Raw genomic sequence first — 22,679 nt, 5'->3', positions numbered from 1 at the left:
CTTCGTTTTTGTGCGAGCTGAGTGCCCAACTCTCAATCCTCCTGCCTCAGCCTCCCAAACAACGGGTTTACAGGCACGTGACATCACAGTCCCAGCTAGGTTTATTTGTCCGTTTTCAACACCCCTCCCCCCCACTTCCAAGTCCCTTCAGTCGGTTGGTTCCCCGACACCCCGCCCTGCCTTCTGCATCGATGAGCCCCAAGCCTTAAAAGAGCTGAACCTAAATAAATATCCCCAGCCCCCAAATGAAAAAATAAATATTATGAACAGCCATCTACCCCATCAATGGGAAACTCCTGGATCTGGGGCCCCAGCCATTCAGCCACACAGTCCCTTTCTACCCTCTCTGCGGCCCCTCCCCTCTTCCTCACGCTCGGCTGAGGACGCGGAGAGGAAAGGGCCCTCCCGACGCTAGGGCGCCCCTCCCTGGTTATCGGAGTCCAAGCAGGGCCAGGGCTGAGGGGAAGACAATGGCGGTGAGCGGGCTGTGGAGCCCAGCGGAGGACCCCAGATTCCTGCTTCTGCCCTGGTTGTATCTGGCACTGCCGCTTCCGCCTTTGACCCCGAGGCCATCCCTTCGAGGAGGGCGTGGCGGCCTCGGAGGCCTGGCGGGGGGAGCCACAGGCGCCGACCCGGCTTTCCAGTCATCCGCGTACTGCTGTCCCCCTCCGGAGCCACTGGCGTCCTCGTCTGTGCGGGCGGGGAGGGGCGGAGGCAGGGAGTGGAAAGGAAGAGAATGAGGTGGGAACGGTGCAGGCGGACGCGGAGACGGGAGAAGGTAACGAGAGACGGACGGGAAGGCAGGGACGGGAAGGCAGGGACGGGAAGGCAGGGACGGGAAGGCAGGGAGAGAAGACCGACAAGAAGCCACAAAAAACAAAAGCGGAGAAACGGGGCGAGGGGCGTAGGGAGGGCCGCCAAGACAAAGAAAAGAGCCTGAACGCGTTTCTCTTTGGCTAACTTGGGGGTGGGGCAGTCCAGGCTACCACAGCTAGCTTCCCTGTCCCCAGTTCTGCTCCGCACAAGGCCTCCTCAGAGTTCTCTGCGGGAATGTGTGTGTCTTCCACTGCAACCAAGGATGGAACCTTGGAGACAGGCACTTAGCAAAGGCTCACGTGAATGGGAATGAATGAAGCTAGCTAACGGGGGGGCAGCTGGGCAATGGGCGGGACTCGAGGGGAGATGGGCGGGGCTGGAGCAGTGCGGCGGGGACCCGCTGGAGACCGCCAGTGGCCCGGGGCAAGGGGCGGCGCGGGGTGGGTTTCCGGGTCTCACCCGTGTCGTGCATGTCAAGGTCCTGACCCAGCGCAGCCGCCTTCATCCGAGCCGTGGCTGCTCGGAGATGCAGCCGCCGCCGCCGCGTTGGGACATCGGGTCCCGAGGTATCCAACTCCGGGTTGCGGAGCTGCTCGTTCAAAGAGCCCACGACCACAGGCGACAGATACCTGGGAACACGACACCCCCGAAGGGTCCCGCTGCCGCCTTCCCTCCTTCCCCGGCCCGCTCCCGCCGCCGCCGCCGCCGGAGCCTCACCGGCCTCTCCCAACGCCGGTCCAGCAGGGTGCCGCCTCCTGGGAGAGGTCTGCGGCCATGCGGGAGTCCCCGCACACCGTCACCGGCAATCCGGCCCAGAAGCCCCGCACTCGGCCGAGCCTCTCGCGGAGCTCCCCTACCTGTGCGACAGGAAACGAAGCTGCAGCGTGCCGGGCGAGCGAGCCCGCGAGCGGCTGTCGAGCCACACCCACCCGCCCGCAGCCCCTCCACACACCAGGCGGTGCAGATTGGTGCCCGCCGCCGTCGTGGGCCGCTCTTCCTCGGCGGCCACCCTCCAGGGCCGGCTTGCCTCTTCCCGGGGAGCTGGAGCTCGACGGTTACGGGATTGCACCGGATGCGGGGTCCCGCACTCCTGAAACACCTGGGCGTAGGAAAAGACCTCAGCACAGCCCCCGCGAGGCAAGCCACACCCGAGTCCGACGGCTCCCGTCCGCGCCATTGTTTCCCACACCCGCTTAAGCCACGCCTCACCTTCTCACCCGTCCCTGTCCATACCTTGGCCGACACCTTTACACTGTTTTCCTGCAGGTGCATCAACCCTTCTGAGATCTTCACCCCGATGGACTCGGCAGCCAGCTCAAAGGAAAACGGCCCCTGGACTTTCTCGGCCAACAGCAGGAGACCATCTTGAGGGGGTGGGGGAGACAGTGGAGGGTATGCACTGAACTAGGGTAGCCCCACACATCTCTCCAGGGCCTTACAAATAAACAGCAGTTTGCTTGCTTGGGGCGGTGTGTGTGATCACTTGAGAAAAGCCCTCCCTCCCATCCCTCCTCCCGGTTTGGGTCTGGCCCCCAACCTTACTCAGGGCCCTCTTTCTTCAACAGGGCTTTCTTGAGCCCCCTCACCCAGATATCCGCCCCATTCCGGCTCCAGTCCCCTGCTGCTGAGGCAGCCATGGGCCACATTGAGGCAGAAGCCCCGGCAGGGCATCAGCGAGGGGACTCCCCGACAAAGCGGGCAGCCGATCAGCCGCATCAGGGCCTGTCTGCAGCCTTCCAACACCGGCACCTGGGGGTAGACAATGGGTCTGGGTATCCATGAACTCCTAGGCTGCTCTCAGCAAGCGTGCTGCTGGGCACAGAGGGGTGAGCCACCTGACCCACCTCCCCGGGCTATCTGCAGGAAGCTGGATGTGAGCAGCCATGGCTGGCTGCTGACCCCGTGTGGCACTGCTGACCCCCCTTGGCTGGGCTGCATGGGGAGCACCCAGAGGCAAGGTTGCTGAATCTACCTCACGAGAGGTGTGGGACCAGGGAGTTACCAGGGAGGAGGGGGTAAGGAGAGGCTCAGGGCCAAGACTGAGCCCGAGAAAACTGAGGAGAGAGGAAGGAGGCAGGAGGCTGGTGACAGGGGAGGAGGGAGCGGCCGCTGAGGGGCTCGCTGCAATCTTAAACTGCTATGGAAATGAACAAGCCCCCCCCCCACACTGGCAGAAGGCACGTGAGTCACCAGAGGGGAGGGTCAGAAGTCACAGGAGACCCTTCAGACACCCCTGGAGGCCTGACTCTGGCCTTCCTTCTGATATACCCTAGACACCAGAGCCCAGGAGCAGATAAGGGACAGCTCCTGGCCTCTCCCACCAGCCGGTGCCCGTCCTCTTCACAGCCTAGGCTCTGTGCACACGCAGGTCCCCTCTAACCTTAAGGGCTTCACTGACCACATTTCTCCCAGTCTCCAGACCCTGGACCAAGGCCCGAGCTGCCACCAGTGCCCGGGTTATCTGGGGAGAGAGAGGGTGAGCGGGAAAGACACACAATCATTATGAGTTTGTGAAGAGCTGAGGCAGCAGGAGGTTGCGTTTGTGGGTTAATTTGGGGTGGGTACACTGTGGGGTGACACAGGAGGGAGGTTCCCAAGGGAGCTGCAGTCTAGGAGGGCTGGGCGTTTGGAAAGAGCTGGCAGGGCTGTGTTGGACAAGGTTTGACAGAGTGTGCATCAGAACACTGAAGTTAAGTCGGAAGACTGGGCTGTGGAGTGTAGCACTACCACTTCTTGGCAAGGGACCTGCTTGGGAGCCCCATTTTCTCCTTTGTAAAGTAAGGGTGCGCTTATTTACCTTCAACAACATGATGGGGATTCAATGTAACGTACTGTAAGTGGAAACGATTCCCAGCTATGGACTGCCCAACTCACGTTTGGTGGAACCGCAGGAAGTCACCGTGTGGGGGCCAAGTGTGGCGCCAAGTGTGTATACAAAACAGGGCAAAGAGTGAGGGTGGGCATGGGTTACAGGAGATCGAGGGACACCGGTCAGGCACAGGTGACCAGGTCAGAGCAGGGCTGAGGGGCCGGCATGAGGTCAGAGGGGACAGAAGGGGGAGACTGCCGTGGGGAGGACGCTAGGTCAGGGCTGCCGAGGCGCAGGCCGTGGGGGCCCTCACCTGCAGGCGGAGGCGGCGGGGTGAGTCCCCAAAGGGCTGCAGGGGGCCGTCGGCGGTGGAGGCCAGCCGGGTAAGGCAGAGCAGGAAGTCGGGAGGGAAGCTGTACTGTGGGTGCAGCAAGGGGAAGGCTCTCTCCAGGAGCTGTGCCCAGAAGTCCGCCAGGGTGTCGTCCAAGCCCTCGCCAGACTTCTCATAGTAGTCCCGCAGGCCCGAGAACAGACTGTTGAAGACGGTGACGTGCTGGGAATACAGGCGACCATAGGAATGCGAGAAGAGCTGGGCCAAAGAGTGCTGGGACATGGACAGCATCTCCCGAAAAAACTCTAGCAGAGGTGGAGGGGTGAGAAGACGGGACGAGAGATGGAGAGCAGAGACGGAGGGCAGAGAGTGAGGGAAAGAGAGGCAAAGGGATTAGCAGACTGGGCGAGCCGGAGATCTGGCAGATGGGCAACGAGGAAGGGCAGGTCCTGGAGAGAAGGCGGAGTGGGAGCTGGAGCTGAGCGGGCCGGGCAGCTGGGGGAGTTCTGGGGTGGGCGGTGGCTGTCTGAAGACTGCAGGGGGCGGGGGCAGGAAGCTGGGTGGGAGTCACCCACATAAACGCGTGTGAAGAGCATCTGGAGACCCCCAAAGGTCCTCACCATTAAACTTTCTATGCCGGGCAGCCAGCGTGTGGATCAGGAAGGAGCCACTGTCCTCCACCAGGCCACGGAAGGTGACCTCAGCATCCCTGATGAGCTTCTGCTCCGTGTCACTGGAACAGCAGGTGTGCTCCTGAGGGCAGATCTGAAGGTGCTCACCTGGGCAGAGGAGACAGGGAGGGAGCGCGGACGGAGAGAAGGCTTACTACGATTCCCCCATCTCCCCATGCCCCTGGGGGCTGCTCTGCCTCTTGCACCTGCCCGGGCTGGTCGCTTTCTCCTTTGTCTGCCCCTTCAGACCTACCTGAGCCCTCCCTTATTGTCCCTCACCCACGCCGAGCGCACCCTTGTTTGCCATAGCATCATCTATCTTCTTGACAACTGCCCGGCCAAATTAGTGACCCGGGTGTCTTCAGGTGACCCTCCCCAAAACGGCACGCGCCACACCTCCAAGGATTTATGGGACATCTGCGGGATGAAGGATGGGGTTTGCAGAGGTGGGGCTACTTGGTGACCGAGAAAGTATTACCATAGAAGAAGCTCATGAGAAAATGCAAGGGAATTCCTGCCTGCTAAGAAGGACTAACTGCAGAGACGGGGATTCCTCGATGGGGATTGAGGGAGGGCTATTCTGTGAGCAGCAGGGCTATTGTGGTCCTGGGAAGGAAGTTACAGGAGGAGGAGGAGGAGGGAGAAGAAGGATGCCCAAGAGATGAAACAAGTATCATAATGGTCACCGAAAGGAAAGGGTCATTGTGAGACGGGAAGGACCCGTCCCCGCCCCTCCCACCCTGACTCCAGCCTTCCTCTTTCTTCTCACCTGAGATGAGGGAGGGGGGGATTAGGTTTAAGCTATATCCCCGGGCTCCCAGCACCTGCCGAGTCTCCGCACAACTCCGGACGACCTTTGCCTCACTCCCAGGTCCCGGACCAGGGCCGGGGCACAACGGGAGCAGCAAAAGCAGGAGAGGACGCAGCGCGGACATAGCTGCCCTCCTCCCCGGGACGGGGCAAAGTGGGTCCTGAGAAGGAAAGAAGAGCGCACAGAGCTCTGGAGTTCCGTCCTCGGCCGCGGGACGTCTCGCAGGAAAGAGAAAGAGCGTGCACCCCCGAAACCGAGCAGCCCCGGCGCCGTAGCTGGGGCAGGCGGCATCTGCGGAGACAATGGGACCAGGGAGCGGGACAGGGGGCGGGGCCCGGAGCGAGGCCCGGCCAATGAACAGGAGAAACCGGCCTCGGGGGCGGGGTCAGGGCAGAAACGAGGCCAATGTGGAAGGAGAACTCGGCAGGGGGCGGAACGCGGCCGCACGGCCGAGGTTGCTGAGGTAGGGGGAAAGCGGCCTCGGGGAGGGGCGTGGCTTTCTTGCTCGAAAGGCGGGGCTTGCGGGAAGCTGAGCCTATTGCAAAGGGGAAGCCGGGCAGAACGCTCAGCCAATGGAGGGGGACGTAGGCGCACAAGAGGCGTGGCCAGGGCGGAGCGACCCGCACGCGCTCGAGCCCACGTGACAGGCATGCACGCCTCAGGCCCGGCGGCCGCTCGAAGCCGAAGCCCGAGCGTGCGGCGGCCCGAACGTGCTTAGCACGAGCTCGCTCTCTCCCCCCCCCCGACCGCCCCCACCCCCAAGTCTCGCGACACTTCTCGGCCGCGCGAAGTACAGTTAACTCTCGCGCCCGCGCGGCGAGTGCCGTGCCTTCCCGCGCTTTTCCGGACTCACTGCCCGCCGTCTGAGGAAGAGACGAGCCGCCGCCGCGGCGGGCGTCGCAGTCGGAGGTGGGGTGTCCCGGGAGACCGGAAAGGACCCCGGAGGTGCCGACCTCTCTCCTCCCGAGCTCCAACAGCGAGGCCGCGCCCGGCCCGCCTGCCCCTGCCCCTCCTCCGCTCCAGTTGGCTCCCCGGGGTCGGCCCTCGACCCTTGCGGCGTCCCCGGCCTAACCCAAGCCCCCCCTGTAAGCGCGCCTAGCCGCCGCTCCCCCCGTGCAGTCGGGGTGATCCCCAGACGTGGGAACCTGAGGCGGCCCGTACTTTGAGCTTATTGTTTGTGTGTTTACCCGTACTGAAGTTTGGACCCCGAGCCTTTGAATGTGTCAGATAAGCCTTCTGCCCCTCAGCTAGAATCCCCAGCCCCCCCCCTCTTTCTCTCTTTCTGTTTATTTTTGAGATGAAGTCGGGCTAGATTGCCCAGCTGTCTTTGAATGTGGTGACCTTCCTGCCTCAGCCTCCCAGCTAGCTGGGGTTGCGGGCCTGCGCTGTCACCCCTCCCCCAGCCTTTTGCTGCCAGCCCTTGATGGGGTCCTGGCCTTAGTACCTCAGCGTGGTTAGGGCCAGGACCGTATCCTGGGGGAGAAAGGTGATGGCAGGGATGGAGTAGTGCGGTGGGAACACTTTCCTTTCTTTTTTTCCTGCAGCTGAATTGACATGCCTACTCTGTGGTCACCTTCCTCTCAGCTCCATGGCTCTGCCTCAGACAGTGCCTCCTCCCCACGTCAGAAGTCTGCAGGAAGTACACAGATGGCCCTGTCTCCCTGTTCCTCCACCAGCCTTCCCTGTGATGACAGGGACTCCCAGGGTACTGCAGAGGGGTGAGTGCAGTTGGTGAGACAGAGGTTGTTGCATTTGGGGGCCCTTTCTGTACCCTCAGCAGCTGTTCTCTGTTGTTTTCCCGGCTTGGCTATAGTATGTGTGGGACTGTATGAAAATATCAGAAGTGCTGTGCTGGAAGCTGGGTGTGGGGGAGCACACCTGCAACCCCAGAGCTCGGGCTGTGGAGGCAGGAGGATCAAAGATTACCGACACCTGCAGAGTGAGTTCAAGCTAGCCTGGAATGCATGAGACTGCTTTAAAACAATAAATAAAAATCAACAAAACAATAAAAAAAAAGCTGGAAGGCAGGGAAGGGAGAAATCAGGAAGGAAGAAATGCTGTACCAGTTCAGATTGGAGACTCTGCTCAACTCTGCTGTTTCTTGGCTGTCTTACATCTTATAAACATCAAAAATAGCACATCTTAATTGTAAGTTCAGAGGGCCATCCTGGGCTACATAACAAGACCCTGAAAAAAAGAATGGAGTACACATCTAGTTTTGAATTCATCTTGACACCTAACGCTGTCTTGAACATGTCACAGTGCTGAGCACGTAACAGTTGCTAGTGGGACCAGGGACAGAGAGCATGTAAATAAAGAGTGCTTTACTTGTTGGTTGAAAACCTGTAGGCGTATTTTAGTTGGTGTCTTGTGGTTCTGTTTGAGATTTTAAAAACAGATCCATGATCCTTATAGCTTTATGAATTTATTCTGTGAAGATTATAGCAACACATCTTGTTTTTGTAGTCTTTCTAGGAAAAAATAATCTTTATCCCATTTGTTTTAATTGACCATCTCTGAATCATTTCTGTTTCTGCCAGTGCTATTGTTGAGGACTAGATCATATCAGCGCTGTAAACTTGAATCACTAAGGCTATATTTCCAGAGTGAGCTATAACCCCAGGTACACGCCCATCTACTTATGTATGAGTGGTAAGTTACTCACACAAAGTAGTAGTTTGAACACGCCTGTGAATACCAGACATTCACCTGCTTCAGTTCCTCATTGTGAAAAAAAACCAACCCGTAAGTGCATTTACTTAGGTGTCTGTGGCATAGGTGCACCCACAGCATGCACATGGACTCAGGGCGACTGCCTGGGGTCCTGGGAGTGGGCCTCTGGCCTGGTGGTCAGTGCTCTTGCCTGCTGACCCTTCCCTCCTGCCTGCAGCTCCTCATTTCTCATCTCTACTGCTTTGAGGGGTCTTCTTGCCCCTTATCTTTTAAAATTCGGATGTTTTTCTCATGTAGATGTGGCACATTTAGAGATAAATAGAAACTATAGTTAACTCTGTGTGTGGAAGGAATGGGGTGGCACAAGGGGAATCATCGTCTCCTAACAGGGACAGTCCCTCTGTGTCAACTAATGAAGACAGCGACTTTGAAGACAGCTCGAGATGCAATGGGAAGAAGAGAGCAGCCAAGCGACCACCCAGAGCTGCCCCAGTGAGTCCCTTTTATTTAATTTGGAGTCTGGTTGCGGAATCAGCAAAGAAAAGTCTGGACGGGACTTAGGTGATGGGATGGAATAAAAGATAACATTAGGATGGAGAAGAGCAAGAATTCTTTAAAAAGAAAAAGGTTAGTAACAGACGATTTCACAGGAATAAAAAAGCAGCTACTTAAAATCCGAAACAATAATGGAAGCATACCTGTGGCAGCTTAAGGCTACTTAAGGCGACGATGATGAAGTCAGATGTTAGTGTCATCCTAACAGCTTTTGTATGTCACTTAATAGGTAGCAAAACATCGAAAGAAGCGGTCCCGAATAGTACCTGGTGGGCGTGGCAAGAAGGAATCAGTGCTGCTAACCAGTGATCTCTTTGACGCTGTGAAAGCTGCCAAAAGCGACATGCAGGTAGAGAAGTGTCTCACCTCTGCTCCTCTTCCTCTTGACATCAATAAGGAAGTTAATTATATTTCTAAATTGCATTGCCTAGAAAGTGTTTGCAAGTTTATAATTATAAAAGTTGAACTGTTGAAACGTATTTACTGAAACATTTTGACTTGCGTTAATGCTTTACAGTTTGCATTTATATTAAAAATTCACACACAAATGAAAATGGAAATCAGCTACCAATACCTGATTTCTGTCTCCTGTTTTTCTACTTACAATCATATACTTTTTGACAACATGGGGAAATATGTAGCATAGAACTATTGATAAGAAGAAGACTAGAAAATTCCTTCTTGGGAATGAAATGTTTCCCCTCACAGAGGATTTATCAGTGTGTTTCCCATGTGTAAGTCATACTACTGGATGTTTTTAGGTATAATTGTTACACGTTTGGCATAGACAGCACACAGGTTGGTATCTTCATGTAGGTCTCTGTTGCCTCTCAAAACACTGATAGCTATACTCTGACCAGACAGACACTTGAAAGGGAATTTTTGTGAATCAGAGACTCAGTGGACTTGTGATACTTCTACAGAGAGCCACAGCATCAGGCTTGTGGTGATGAGCTTTCCTCACCCTGGCAGTAGAGGGCAGACTGTGGCTAACAGTGTCTAGAGCTGGTTGCTGGGTGCTTTGCCATCTGGAATTTCAGACTGTCTGCTTTATACAGACCATACTCTTGAGACCTTGCTTTAGAAAGTGGTAACTGCAAGCTTCATCTCTGCGTTGTTTGATACAGGGTTTCTTAATGTATCCCTGGCTGGCCTGGAGCTCAGTGTACGTGTGCCACATATCAGACTCAGTTGTTTCCTGATACCATCTGATTCTTTATAGGATAAGAAGACAATAAGGATCAGAGTCTCCAAATCTAATTTGTTGTTGACATTTTACTTAGCATACCCAAACCAATAAAGGTAAGGCAGAGGAGAATGAATCCCACATGATAAGAAAAGAGCCCTCAGAAGAGAGTATCCCTTTCCTGAGGACCACAGAACAGGAGCAACTCTGCCTTTCTAGAAGACACAGGAAAGTCACTGGGTGGGCCAGAAAGAAGCCTAGATATTTGCTTCTTAAGCAGTTATATTAAATATTCCTCTGTCCCCACATTTATTGTTTATGTATTATTACATATCATTTAAAAGTGAATAAAACTTGGCAAGTCTGGTGGTAAATGCCTTTAATCTCAGTACTTGGGAGGCAGAGGCAGACATACCTCTGAGTTTGAGGCCAGCCTGGGCTGCACAGTAAGTTCCAGACCAGTTAGAAATATGTAGTGAGGGCCTATCTTTTAAAAAAATGTACAGGGACTGGAGAGATGGCTCAGAGGTTAAGAGCACTGGCTGCTCTTCCAGAGGACCTGAGTTCAATTCCCAGCAACATGGAGTCTCACAACCATCTATGATGAGATTTAGTGTCCTCATCTGACGTGCAGACAGAACACTGTATACATAATAAATAATAAATCTTTTTTAAAAAGTGTATAAAGCCTAAACATAGCTTAAAAGTTAAAACACTAAGCTGAGCATATAGCTCAGATGTACCATATTTGTCTAGCATATATAAGGCACTCCTACATTCTGTCCCCAGTATTAGAAAGAAAAATTACCCAAATTGCTAACCTTCAATTCAGAAAACAAGATGTTAATAGAGCTGAAGAGGCTTTATATATCTCTCCATCCTACTCAGTCCCTTAGTTCCTTTATCCAATAATTTCATGTTATTCTCTCGTAGTTATAGTATTACCATTAATTAATGCATTTCTTTATCAATTTAGGTGAATCATTTGGTATTCTGTAATTTAATTTTTTGATTAACACTGGATCCATTCATATTGATATATTACGTAGATTTTTATAATTTTCAGGGGGGTATTTCAAGTTTTCTGGTATGGAGTTTTACTGGTTGTATTTTTTGTTATTCGATCTCTCAGTTTATAGTAGTATATTCAAAGACTGTGGTCTTTCAAACTTGAGCAGACTTAACTTTCTGACTTAGCATGTGGTAAGATTTAAAAAAAAAACTGTTGTTCATATTTCCAGTTGGTGTGCTCTTTAATAAGACTGAGAGTGTTAATATTTTGATGTTTGTGCTGTTGTTATTTTTTATGATTTGTTCTGTGTGATAATATAGGGAAAGGCATATTAAAATCTATGTGGGTCTGGATGTGGTGATGCACACCTTTAATTGCAGCCCTCAAGTAGTTAGTTCTAGGACAGCCTGGGCTACACAGAGACACACTGTCACCAAAAACAAAATAAAAAAACCCAAAGCAAAACAGCCATCTATGAAGGTGACTTTTTCAGCTATTCCTTTTATATTTATTTTTCTTTTCATTCCTTTTATATTTATATGTACCCATACTTTCTCAAAGTTTATGAAGTACAATATTGTATAGAGATTTAGATTTAAAATTTTTATCTACTTAGTAAATAAAACATTTTATAGTTAAAATTTGGCACTTCTAAAATTGGTTTGTTTGATATTAGTAGTTAACATTAATAGTTGTCAACATTGATTTTGATTTTTGGTTAGTATTGACTTGCTATCTTTTTTTTCTCCCAAGCTTCCAGTTTTACTGTGTGTATCTTTAGGATCTTTTCATGTCTGAACTATGTTCCTTATTTTGTCAATCTGTACTCCAGAGAAATTTAAATAATTTGTATTTATTATCATTATTGATATATTTAAATATTTTTCTACCACTTTGCATGCTCCAGCTTTATGTTGTCTTTTTGTCTTCCCTCCTTTTACATGATTCATTTTGGATGTCTTCTATAGGACCTTAGTATATTTAAGGACAGCTGTCTCCTCCAATATACATGCTGTCATTTGTGTCAGTCTATTCCCCTTCCTCAACTAATCAGATCCTATTTTACATAGTGCTTGTCTATATATGCTATATTTTTCAAGCTTTTGTTTGTTATTCCTTCATGAATCTCAAATATTCCTTCTTTTTTTAATCTCCAGATTTCCCTTTAGGGGTTTTTATTAATAAAGCTTTTCATATTTTGCTGGTATAAAAATATACTTGTTTATTAAAGATCTTTTACTAGATACTGAATCATATAAATTATTTTTTTGAGACAGAGTCTCACTATGTAGCCCTAGCTAGTCTGGAATTATGTATACTATGCTGACTTGGAACTTGCAGAGCTATACCTGCCTCTGCCTCACAGGTGCTGGGATAAAAGGTGCTACCCCACCCCTGATGCACCTGTTAAGGGTCTCACTCTAGCCCAGGCTGGTCTCAGACACAGAGAAATCCTCCTACCTTAGCCTCCTGAGTGCTGAGGTCACAGGTGTGAGACACTATCCTGGCTAGACTATGTATAACATCCTGAGATAATATATTTTTTATTTAGCACATTAAGATATTATTCCCATTGCTTTCTGCCTTTCCTTGTTGCTGCTGAAAATCAGCAATCATTAATTTAACACCAATCAATACAGTATTTTAGGGCTTGTGGGATGACTCAGTGGGTGAAGCCTGGTAACTGAGTTCTGTTACCAGAGCCATGTAAATATGGAAGATGAGAACCAGCCCCCGAAAGCTGTCATCTGACCCTTACATTTGTGATGTGCTCACGCCCATTCACACATCATATACACACACAATGGCAAATAGACATTTAAATACAGACTTTACAGTGGTGCTACATACCAGTGTTTCTAGTACAGTATCCACTACCCATATGTGATTATTGAGCTTTTGAAATATAGTTTATACAACTAAGGAATTTGATTTTTAAGTTTTATTTAATTTAATAGCCCTATGTGATTCAAGGCTAATGTATTTACATAGATCTTATTTGTAAATTTGTTATGCTAGAGATCCATTAGCTTCCTGGATCTTAGAAATGATGTTATTCAACAAGTTTTCAGATATTTCCCCTTCTTCATTTTACTATATTCTAGAATCTAGTTAGATCTTAGAACTTTTCAGTCTTTTCTCTGATCCTTTAATACTTTGACTCCATCTCTCAGCCTCTCTGAGCTGCAGTTTGGACACTTGCACTGATTCAGATCACCATCTGTTCTTCTGTGTAGCCATCCAGTGAAGTTTCCTGTACCCATCCAGAGAAGTTTGTGTTTTTGTTAGATAAAAAATTATGTGTATGAATGCCTATATACTGTGTGTGCACCGTGAGTGTGTATTGTCCTTAAAATCCAGAAGAGGGCATCAGATCTTCTGGAACTGGAGTTACAGGTGGTTGTGAGCCACTGTGGTGCTGGGAACCAAACCCAGGCCGTCTGCAAGAGCAGCAGATGCTCTTAACTGCTGAGCCATCTCTCCAGCCCTATGCAGTAAACCTTAACATTTTATCTCTCACCTCTGCAGAGTTAACTCATTTTCAAATTTGACTGTATTGTTTCTACTTTTATATGTATATTTCTTAATCGTATGAAACAACCATTTTTTAACTGGTGATACCTTCATTCTCATAGATAACATTCTATGGTCTGTTTTATAATTATTTATTTCCATGCCTCCTTCCTCATATGTTCTATTAGGTTTTTGCTATGATCCACTCATTTTCTCCTAAGCTTTGTGTGTTGAAACACTTTGGATCAGGATCAAAGGTGTGCTTGTAAGAGAGAGACCTGTATTTGTTTCTAACATGGGAACACTTCTAAATACTTTTGCTGTTGTTGTGTTGAGACAGAGTACCATGTAGCCCAGACTTGACTTCAGACTCATCATGAAGTTGGGCATGACCTTGAACTCCTGATCCTCCTGCCTCCATCTCCCAAGTACTGCAATTAGAGATGCTCACCACCATACCCAGCTGTGAATCACTTTTAATTAAGTTCTGTACCTGAGATTATTCTGGTCATATAGGTAAACCCAGACCTAAGGGTTAAGTATAGTTAAATTTTTTTGGAGAGATTCATTTTTTCTTTCCAGCTACACTATAGAGTACATTCTCTCGCTGTTTGTTCCCAGTGGCCCTGTAGATTCAGTTCCCATTCTTTTCATAAGAGTACAGCTCTGCGGGACTCAGTCTTACATGGAAGCCTTTCCTTGGACTACTCTTTTTGGAATGATTCTTAGGCTAGATCTATGTCCTATGTTGTGCATTCTATATAGCTATCTTGTTTAGTGAAACCCTCCCATCAAAAGTCAGCTTTGTACTTCCAGAATTACTGCTTTTTCGTTTTTTTTTTAACCTATGTTGGTTTCTACCTTCTGCCTCTGCCTCCTGAGTGCTGGAATTAAAGGTGTGCACCACTGCTGCCCAGCAGATGTTTGTAATTTTTAATAAGAAATTTGTATATTTCATTTGGGAAGATCAAATAGGATAATCTGTTCTGTCATATTGTTGGAATTGAAATCATCCACACTTTTCTCCTAGTCTTTGGTGGATGAGTGGCTAGAAAACTACAAGCAAGATGAAAATGCAGGATTCTTGGAGCTTGTTAATTTTTTCATTCGTTCCTGTGGATGTAAAAGTGAGGAGACTCCCCTACCTCTCCCAGATCCCTGTCCTTCATGTTTAAGACTTTCCTTCTGTTTGTGAGTACAGCTGAAATGGTCTCAGTAAAGAAGGCAAGAGCTGGATTATTTAATGTATTTTGTAATTATTATTTTGATGTATAAGTATTGGAAGTAATTTAGTATGGAACTATGTTGATTTTTGAGATACAACCTTTTGGTGGAAAAGAATCTTGCCATGATAATGATAGGCACAGATTTGAAACTACGCTTGGAGGCTTTATTATTTTATTTTTTGAGATATAATTTCACAATGTGTCCCAGACTGGCCTTGGTCCTGAAGCAATCCTCCTGCCTCACTCAATTTTCTGAGTACTGGAATTACAGGTATGCACATGATATCCAGTACTTTTTAGTCTTTGTATATGAGGCAGCCTATTACTTGTTTCTGTTTATCAGCCATTTCACCTTTATTTTTCCTCGCCTCGGCCTCCAGAGTGCTGGAATTGCAAGTGTGCACAAAACACCGAGTGCCTTCTAGTCTTTTTATATGAGATAGTCTGTTCTTATTTCTCAGTCACTGTGTTTTCTGTCAGATGCTGTAGAGCTCCCAAATTCCACATGCTGAGGCTTAATTTGGGCCAGGGAGCATCAACTTGTCTTAGAAGATTTCATCATCTGGCCTAGTTGTGTATTTTTGTTTCTTGTGTTTATTTGGGGGTGCTTTTTGAACCGTAGTTTTTCACTAAATAATTCTTTTACATTTCCCAGAAGATATTTCATAGCAGATGTACAAATAAATGGTGACAGGCTCTTGACTAGGAAGGATTCAAGTTGTCTGATTCCCCAAGCTCTTCTTAATATTTCCTCTAGTTCATCCTCTAATGTATCTGGGTCTTATTATTTTCTCTTTATGTCTCTTGTCTCCTTTAACTTCCAGGCACTGTAACTCCTGAGATGTTCAAGGTGATGTCCAACTCAGAGATCATCCAGCACCTAACAGAACAGTTTAATGAGGTAAAGGAAGCTAAGGAACTTACAGAAATTAGCTGGCATGCCTCTGGGATTGAGTGATAATGCAAAATGAAGTATATAGATTTATATTTTCATTGTGCTATTGGGTTTTAACAATTAAATCCCTGGACTTTCCTGGACCTAGTAATTTTTCTATTCTTTCCACAAACCCCTTTGTAGGACTCAGGGGACTATCCCCTGACAGCTTCAGGCCCATCCTGGAAGAAGTTCCAGGGAAGCTTCTGTGAGTTTGTGAAGACACTGGTCTATCAATGCCAGTACAGCCTCCTCTATGATGGCTTTCCTATGGATGACCTTATCTCCCTGCTCATTGGCCTCTCGGATTCCCAGGTCCGCGCCTTCCGTCATACTAGTACCCTGGCTGGTGAGCATTCACACAACTCAGTGGGCTTCCTGAGTTTAATGAGATAGAGGAAACTTTTTCCGTGTTCTGGGTCTTCCTTCCCACCTACATTAATGCTATTCAGTACCTTGTTGGTTTCATGCTAGAGCTCCCTCCTGCTCCACACTAGTGGACATAGGAAAGGGGGAGACCACAGTTTCCATATCTTCTCAGCATTCCCCTGGCAATAGACTGGCGCATAAAAGAAGGCCAAAAAAGTTGCAGGAGAGAGACACTTTGGGACAAGAAACCTTAGAACTTTAGGGTCACCGTGCTTTTTATTTTCTTTATCCTTTCCCCTTTTGCTTTTGCACTCATGCCCTCTCCTCTGACTTGAACAATGGCTTCCTTGTTTCCTCTGACTCAAAGCCATGAAGCTAATGACTTCTCTGGTAAGAGTTGCACTCCAGTTGAGTCTGCACAGAGACAACAATCAGCGTCAATATGAGGCTGAACGAAACAAGGGGCCAGAGCAGAGAGCACTGGAGCGACTGGAGAGTCTGCTGGAGAAACGAAAAGAGGTGAGAAAGGTTCCTGCCCCCAGACCCTGTCAGGTTCCGTCACTTCTCGAAGTAAGCACAGACCTCAAGCAGCCTTTCAGATAAAGAATTGGGACTGGCAACCGTTTTCCTGAATTCACCCTGTCAGAAGTCATTCTGTGTTTCTGGGACATGGGATCACAGATGTTTAATTGGGAGAAATGCTAGAATTTTCTGTATCTCAACTTTCAGTGCTTAAATGTTACACTGGCATGCCAAGTTAAGTTTGAACTCCATGTTAAATATGCAGTACAGGTTATCATAGGGTGCTGAACAAAACAGATGATAAGGGGGGGTCAAGTTACTGGGAAACAGAAAGAGCACACACCTCCCAGTCACACCTGGGTATCAATTTTGTTCTGGTAGTTGTTATAGAGGACCTTATGTAACTTCTAAAACTTGAGTTTCATTTTCTTTAAAAAGAGGGATAATTCTTCTGGTAGGAATTGGGGGGCTGGAGAGATGGCTCAGCCGTTAAAGGCTAGGCTCACAACCAAACATGTAAGGAATTGGGAGAAGGGAAAGAATATGACCAAAATATATTGCATGAAAAATATTTAAAAATTAAAGGGGTTATTATACCTTCCAATCAATTTAAATGCGATAATGATGGAATTGACTACCTAGCCACACAGTAAGTTTTGTTTTGTTTTCCTTGTGGTAGGCTTTTCATCACTCTGACAGATATCTGAGAGAAACATTCAAAGAGGAAAGGTTTTATTCTGGCTCATAGTTTTAGAGGTTTCAGTCAATGTTCAAGTGGTTCCATGGCTTTGTGCCTCTGGTGAGGCTGACCATTAAATCTAGAGGTGAGGATAGAGCAGAGCCGCTTGCCTCATAGAACCAGAGGAGGGAGGGAAGGGTCTGGGGACAAGCTATTTCCTTCAAAGACATGATCCCAGTGACCTATGTCATCCAATTAAGCCCTATCTCCTCATAAGCCCATTTAGCTATGAACTCATATGTGGATTAATCCATCGATGAAGTTAGAACCCTTAGGATTCAGTCACCTATTAAGTCTATCAGCAGGCAGCTAACCCTGTGCATGTGTGCATGCCTGCGTTTGTGTATGAATCTTTCGAGGAGGCATTTTTAATTTTTAAACTATAATACACTTGGCACAGTAAGCCCTGGGAAAATCTTTTAGACTGACTAAACTTCAAATAGCAGTGTTTGAGTCAAACACTGATATACCTGTCTTCTACTCTTGGCTAGTATCTGATTCTCCTCTCTTCCACCTTGAGGTTGGTAGGACATACCATGTCTAACTGTATATATAATGCGTTTCCCATTCCTCGTTAAAAAAAAAAAAGAGCAATGACTTCTCTGTTATGTCGAAAGAGAAGGAAATAATTACTATTGTGAGTGTCTGTCTCTTTTACTTGCTCACTTCTTCTTTTTTTCTATGGCATGGAAAATTGAATACAAAGCCTTATATCTGGCCGGGCGTTGGCACACGCCTTTAATCCCAGCACTGGGGAGTCAGAGGCAGGTGGATCTCTGTGAGTTCGAGACCACTCTGGTCTACAAGAGCTAGTTCCAGGACAGCCTCTGAAACAATACAGAGAAACCCTGTCTCAAAAAACCAAAACAACAACAACAACAACAAAAAGCCTTACATCTGACAGGAAGGTACCATCCCTGAGCTGTATCAGTTTGAGAAGCAAACTCTGTTACTCCATTCTCGTTTGCTGTTTTTCATTGTCAGGGTGATGTTAAAGGCCTGCATACATATAGAACTGTCTAGGGTTTTAGTGTGATGGACCCACATTAGATCTGCAGGTGAGCTTTCTGTGGTTTCAGTTTCCCACAGTCAACAAAGGTTCAGAAATCTCCAAAGTAGCTGGCCATAGTGGTGCGTGCACGCCTTTAATGCTAGCACTCAGGAGATGGAGGCAGGAGAAGCTCTGTGAGCTCCAGGCCAGCCAGGCTGAATAATGAGGTCTTGTCTCAAAGACAAAAAGGAATACCAAAGAACAGTATGACTATTTTGAGAGAAAAGGTGGGGGTGAGAGAAAAAAAGAGTCCAAAGTTCACATAACAATATTCCAACATTATTTTTGTTACTCTGTGTAATTTATAAACTGGTTTCTCATAGGTGTATACACACAAACACACAATAAAGTTTGAGCATCCTTAATCTAAAAATGGGAATTCTGAAATGTCCACAAAACTTTTTAAGCACCAATATGACACTCTGATTTTTTTTAATTTTGTAGTGTATCGCAGACTTGGATTTGGAAATTGTGTTTCCAATAAGTAAACTATATAAATATTCCAAAATCCAAAAACTATGAAATCTATAATGCCATTGGTCCCAAGGTTGAACTCTGTGGATGGTATTTGATGCTATCTGTAGTTTAAGCATTGCTTGAGAGTCTCTGAAAAGGGAAGCTGTCCTAGTGTGAACCATTTTTCTTATTTTCTGGACTCTTCATCACTTGTCCTCCTCCCACTTGAGCCTCCCTGCCATTCTGTTTTCTTCTGCTCATTTGTGAATGGGCATCAACCCCTTAGTCCACTTCTCTGTAACAGTCTTTTTTTCTTTACAGCATTCCTTTACTTCCTTGATTTCCCACTAAATGGGGTAGTACCTAGATTCTAGACCAGTGGTCTTCTCTCAGTTTTCCTTTTACAGGCTTCTGTAAAATTTGATACTGATGATCTTTTAAATGTGAAAAACCTAAGACATTATACAACACATATATTGAATAACATATACACAGTGCTTTCCATAAACAGTATTTTATTATGTTAGCTTATCTGTTTTGATAGTTTATAGTGAGACATAGTAGCTCTTCAGCCCTAAAGATTTAAGTATACCCTCTTAAAGTAGCATGTTTTTATTACCCAGTACCACTTTTTTTCATGCCTCAAAAGGTCATGATTCCTTAATACTTTCTAATCCAGACTTAAAATTCCCCTTCCAGGATTTAAGTAAGGGTATTTGGTGATGGTGCTTCTGGAGCTTCTTAATATTCTCTTCCTTGGAAAAGGGGCTTGTTTATGGTGGCCTAGGCTAGCGTCAAACCACTCTTCAGGCTCCCTTGTGCTAGGGTTAGAGGTATGCATTAACACCTGGCCTCCTCTTTTAATCTTACACAGAATGTCTGCTTCCTCAGATTTCCCTCAGTGTATTGACGTACTGAAGAAATAGGATGTTTTCTCTTTGTAATTCTGCTTTCTTAGTATCTAAGTCATCCAGTCCAGGATTTCTCAGCAGTGGCATTATTGACAGTGGGAGACTGTCCTGGCCTTGTATGTTATTAGCACTGTTCCCTTGCCTCTATCTGCTAGATTTCAGTACTCATACCCCAGCCATGACAACCAAAACTTTAAAAAATAGAAATTTTAAAATTATTTTATTTTTTGAGAATTTTGTACAATGCATTTTGATCATATTCACCCCTCCCCAACTCTCCATCCCACTTCTCTATACATCCATCTTTGTGGCCTCTTTTTTCTTTTTCATCCATTAGGTACAGTTTGTGTTACCCATATACTCTTGGATGTGCAGACTTCCAAAGGAGCACAGTTTGCTTACCAAAGGCAACATTCTCAAAGAAAACTGACTCTCCCTTTACCAGCAGCTATCAGTTTCTAGTAGCTTCCAGACTAGGGGCAGGATTTAATATAACTCTCCCTTTTCCATGCTGGCATTCGCCTTGCTTGAGCTTGTAAGGGGCTTGTGCATACTGTCAGAGTCACTGTGAATTCATAAGGAGCCCTGCTGTGTCCAGAGGACACTGTCTTCTTGTATTTATAAACCACTTCTGGCTCTTCTCCAGATAACCTTCTGGGGAACAAAATTGTTCAGCTGAAAATTACTGATCCAATCTCTTTCATCTCTTTTTACTGGTTATACTTTTACCAAAATGCTCTTACTAAAAATTCATTTTGCTAAAATTTTGTTTAAAAGCTGGTGAGATCACTCAGTGAGTTAAAACACTTGTTTGAAAGTCTAGTTCATCCTTAGTACCCCCTGAAACTGACTTACACACACACACACACACACACACACACACACACACACACACTTCCCTCAAATAAATACATTCAATAAAATTTTTAAAAATTTCAATTCCCCAATTAATAGTAATCAAAGACAAAACTGACCAGGCAGTGGTGGCGCACACCTTTAATCCCAGCACTTGGGAGGCAAAGGCAGGTGGGTCTCTGTGAGTTCTAGGTTACCCTGGTCTACAGAGTGAGTTCCAGGACAGCTAGGGCTACACAAAGAAACCCTGTCTCAAAAACAAAAAAAAAACAGACAAGCAAAAGCAAGCAAACAGCAACAACAACAACAAAAAAAACTGTCAAGGCTGAAGAGATGGCCCAGCAGTTAAGGGCACTGACTGCTATTTCAGAGGACCTGAGTTCAATTCTCAGCATACACCTGGAAGCTCACAAGTCTCTGTAACACTGATGCCAATGCACTTACAAAGAAAGCTAAAGTTTTTTTTTAATGTTTAAAAAAAACTGTCAGGTATGAATAGAATAACCCCAACCAGAAGCCTGCCCTTTAAAAAAAGGTTTGTTATTTGTGTATGTGTGTGTGTGTGTGTGTGTCTGTCTGTCTGTCTGTCTGTCTATGAGTACAAAGATGTCCAGAAGAGGATGTCAGATCCTTTGGAGCTAGAGTTACAGGTAATTTTGAACCATATGATATGGGTCCTGGCAACTGAACTTGGGAGCTCTACAAAAGCAATATGTACTCTTAACCACTGACCCATCTCTCAGTTCCCAGGGACATTATTTTTTTATCAAACACAAAGCAACCTTTGAGACATTAGATTGCGTCTCTTCTTCTGTAATTAGAAGGGAATACAGGATACCCAAGGGTTCATACTATGTCCTTCAATAAACAGGAAGTGGGCAGATGTTGGATTTTTCTGTGTCTCTGATATTATGTTGTTGAGGTACAAGAGGAATAGATTGACCCCGTTCCTTCCTCTAGTTCCAAGAGAATCAAGAGGAGATAGAGGGGATGATGAATGCCATCTTCAGAGGTGTCTTTGTCCATCGGTACAGGTGAGTCAGTTATGAGCTCTTATTGAAGCTACTGTCTTTGGTGATAGCATGGGAAATGACAAGGCCCTTTCCAGTGCTGAGTTATTTAGTTAGCTCCAGGACTATTGCAGTAGGAGTGGAAACTGACAGATAATGTTGAATTAGTTAAGATCTGGCTTATCCCTACCTGCACAGGATTTTGTGAGTTCTTCTGGGAAAGAAAATCAGATGTCAAGATATTATTGAATATTTTCTCTTGACCTTTCCCACATCCTGGCCCTGCCTCTGTCCTTCTAGTCTTGGAGACTGGAGCAGACAAGGGCAGAGTCCTGAAAGATGGCTTTCATGAGGCATGTCTGGCTCAGTAAGCCTTTTCCTAGCCCAGCCTCTGGTTTCAGTGTGCTAAGGGTAGGGGAGTTTCATAGTGTTTGAAGAACTGGTGGAATTAAATCTTACTTTTGGAGTATGGGGGATGCGGTTAAACTATCTCATATGCTGGTTATAGAAAGAAGCATTTGATTTCATATATTTCACATGTTTACATTAAAATGAGGAAATGAAAGGCCTAGTACCTGGTGTTTTGTCACAAATGTAACTCCTTTTAGAGTGCTGTGTGGTAAGCCAAAAAGTAACTTTTGAGAGAAGGCAATATGTCAGGGTTTTTTTTCTCTCTCTCTCTTCTTAGGGACATCCTTCCTGAGATCCGTGCTATCTGCATCGAGGAGCTTGGGTGTTGGATGCAAAGCTATAGCACCTCCTTTCTCAATGACAGCTACCTGAAATACATAGGCTGGACCCTGCATGATAAGGTTAGGTTCAGTCAGCTCTTCCCTGCTACCCACTTCTGGCCTTTCCAGAGACACTTCGCCTGTTCTTGATCTGCCACTCAAACATTTCACAATGATCCCCCAGTCAAGGCATTGAACCTTGAGGTTATTGAGCAAGGTAGGATAAAGCAGAAACGAGAAAACCATTCAGGAGTCAGAGCACCTTTGGAAGTTTGTGTCGTGGAGGAAAAAGGCATTCCCCATGAAGCAGCAAGTGGGTGATGGTAGCACTAGTGGTAGAGTGCCAGCCAAAGGGACTTTTTCATCATGATTGTCTAGTGCTTCTGTGAGTGAGCCTTTGTGTTTCAATGAGAAGTCAGCTGAGTGGAGGTCAGTGCAATATGGAATATAATATGTTTATTTACCAGAGTAAAAACTTACACACAAGCTGGGGAGTC

General features: G+C 46.9%; 2 protein-coding genes across 2 annotated transcripts in view; one reads left to right on the top strand and one right to left on the bottom strand.

Moving 5' to 3' along the window:
• Positions 1-5,784, bottom strand: part of Gpc2 (glypican 2) — a 5,979-nt gene extending 195 nt beyond the window's left edge. Inside the window, exons 1-10 of the mRNA XM_013120737.3 lie at positions 5,397-5,784; positions 4,577-4,735; positions 3,939-4,261; positions 3,197-3,277; positions 2,403-2,565; positions 2,050-2,180; positions 1,769-1,915; positions 1,534-1,673; positions 1,276-1,445; positions 1-690 (exon numbers count right to left, since the gene is read on the bottom strand). The exon at positions 1-690 is cut by the window's left edge and continues 195 nt beyond it. Of these exons, the coding sequence (XP_012976191.1) occupies positions 431-690; positions 1,276-1,445; positions 1,534-1,673; positions 1,769-1,915; positions 2,050-2,180; positions 2,403-2,565; positions 3,197-3,277; positions 3,939-4,261; positions 4,577-4,735; positions 5,397-5,562 (1,740 nt within the window). The 5' untranslated portion in view covers positions 5,563-5,784 and the 3' untranslated portion in view covers positions 1-430. The remainder of the gene's footprint in view (positions 691-1,275; positions 1,446-1,533; positions 1,674-1,768; positions 1,916-2,049; positions 2,181-2,402; positions 2,566-3,196; positions 3,278-3,938; positions 4,262-4,576; positions 4,736-5,396) is intronic.
• Positions 5,785-6,267: 483 nt separating this feature from the next.
• Positions 6,268-22,679, top strand: part of Stag3 (stromal antigen 3) — a 30,177-nt gene continuing 13,765 nt past the window's right edge. Inside the window, 10 exon segments of the mRNA XM_040731575.1 lie at positions 6,268-6,383; positions 6,983-7,156; positions 8,501-8,603; positions 8,896-9,015; positions 14,409-14,505; positions 15,429-15,505; positions 15,683-15,887; positions 16,275-16,426; positions 21,402-21,475; positions 22,140-22,263. Of these exon segments, the coding sequence (XP_040587509.1) occupies positions 6,993-7,156; positions 8,501-8,603; positions 8,896-9,015; positions 14,409-14,505; positions 15,429-15,505; positions 15,683-15,887; positions 16,275-16,426; positions 21,402-21,475; positions 22,140-22,263 (1,116 nt within the window). The 5' untranslated portion in view covers positions 6,268-6,383; positions 6,983-6,992.

This window comes from Mesocricetus auratus, unplaced genomic scaffold (assembly GCF_017639785.1).
Source record: "Mesocricetus auratus isolate SY011 unplaced genomic scaffold, BCM_Maur_2.0 Super-Scaffold_100025, whole genome shotgun sequence".
Lineage (NCBI taxonomy): Eukaryota > Metazoa > Chordata > Mammalia > Rodentia > Cricetidae > Mesocricetus > Mesocricetus auratus.
This window is presented reverse-complemented; position numbering and strand designations above follow the sequence as displayed.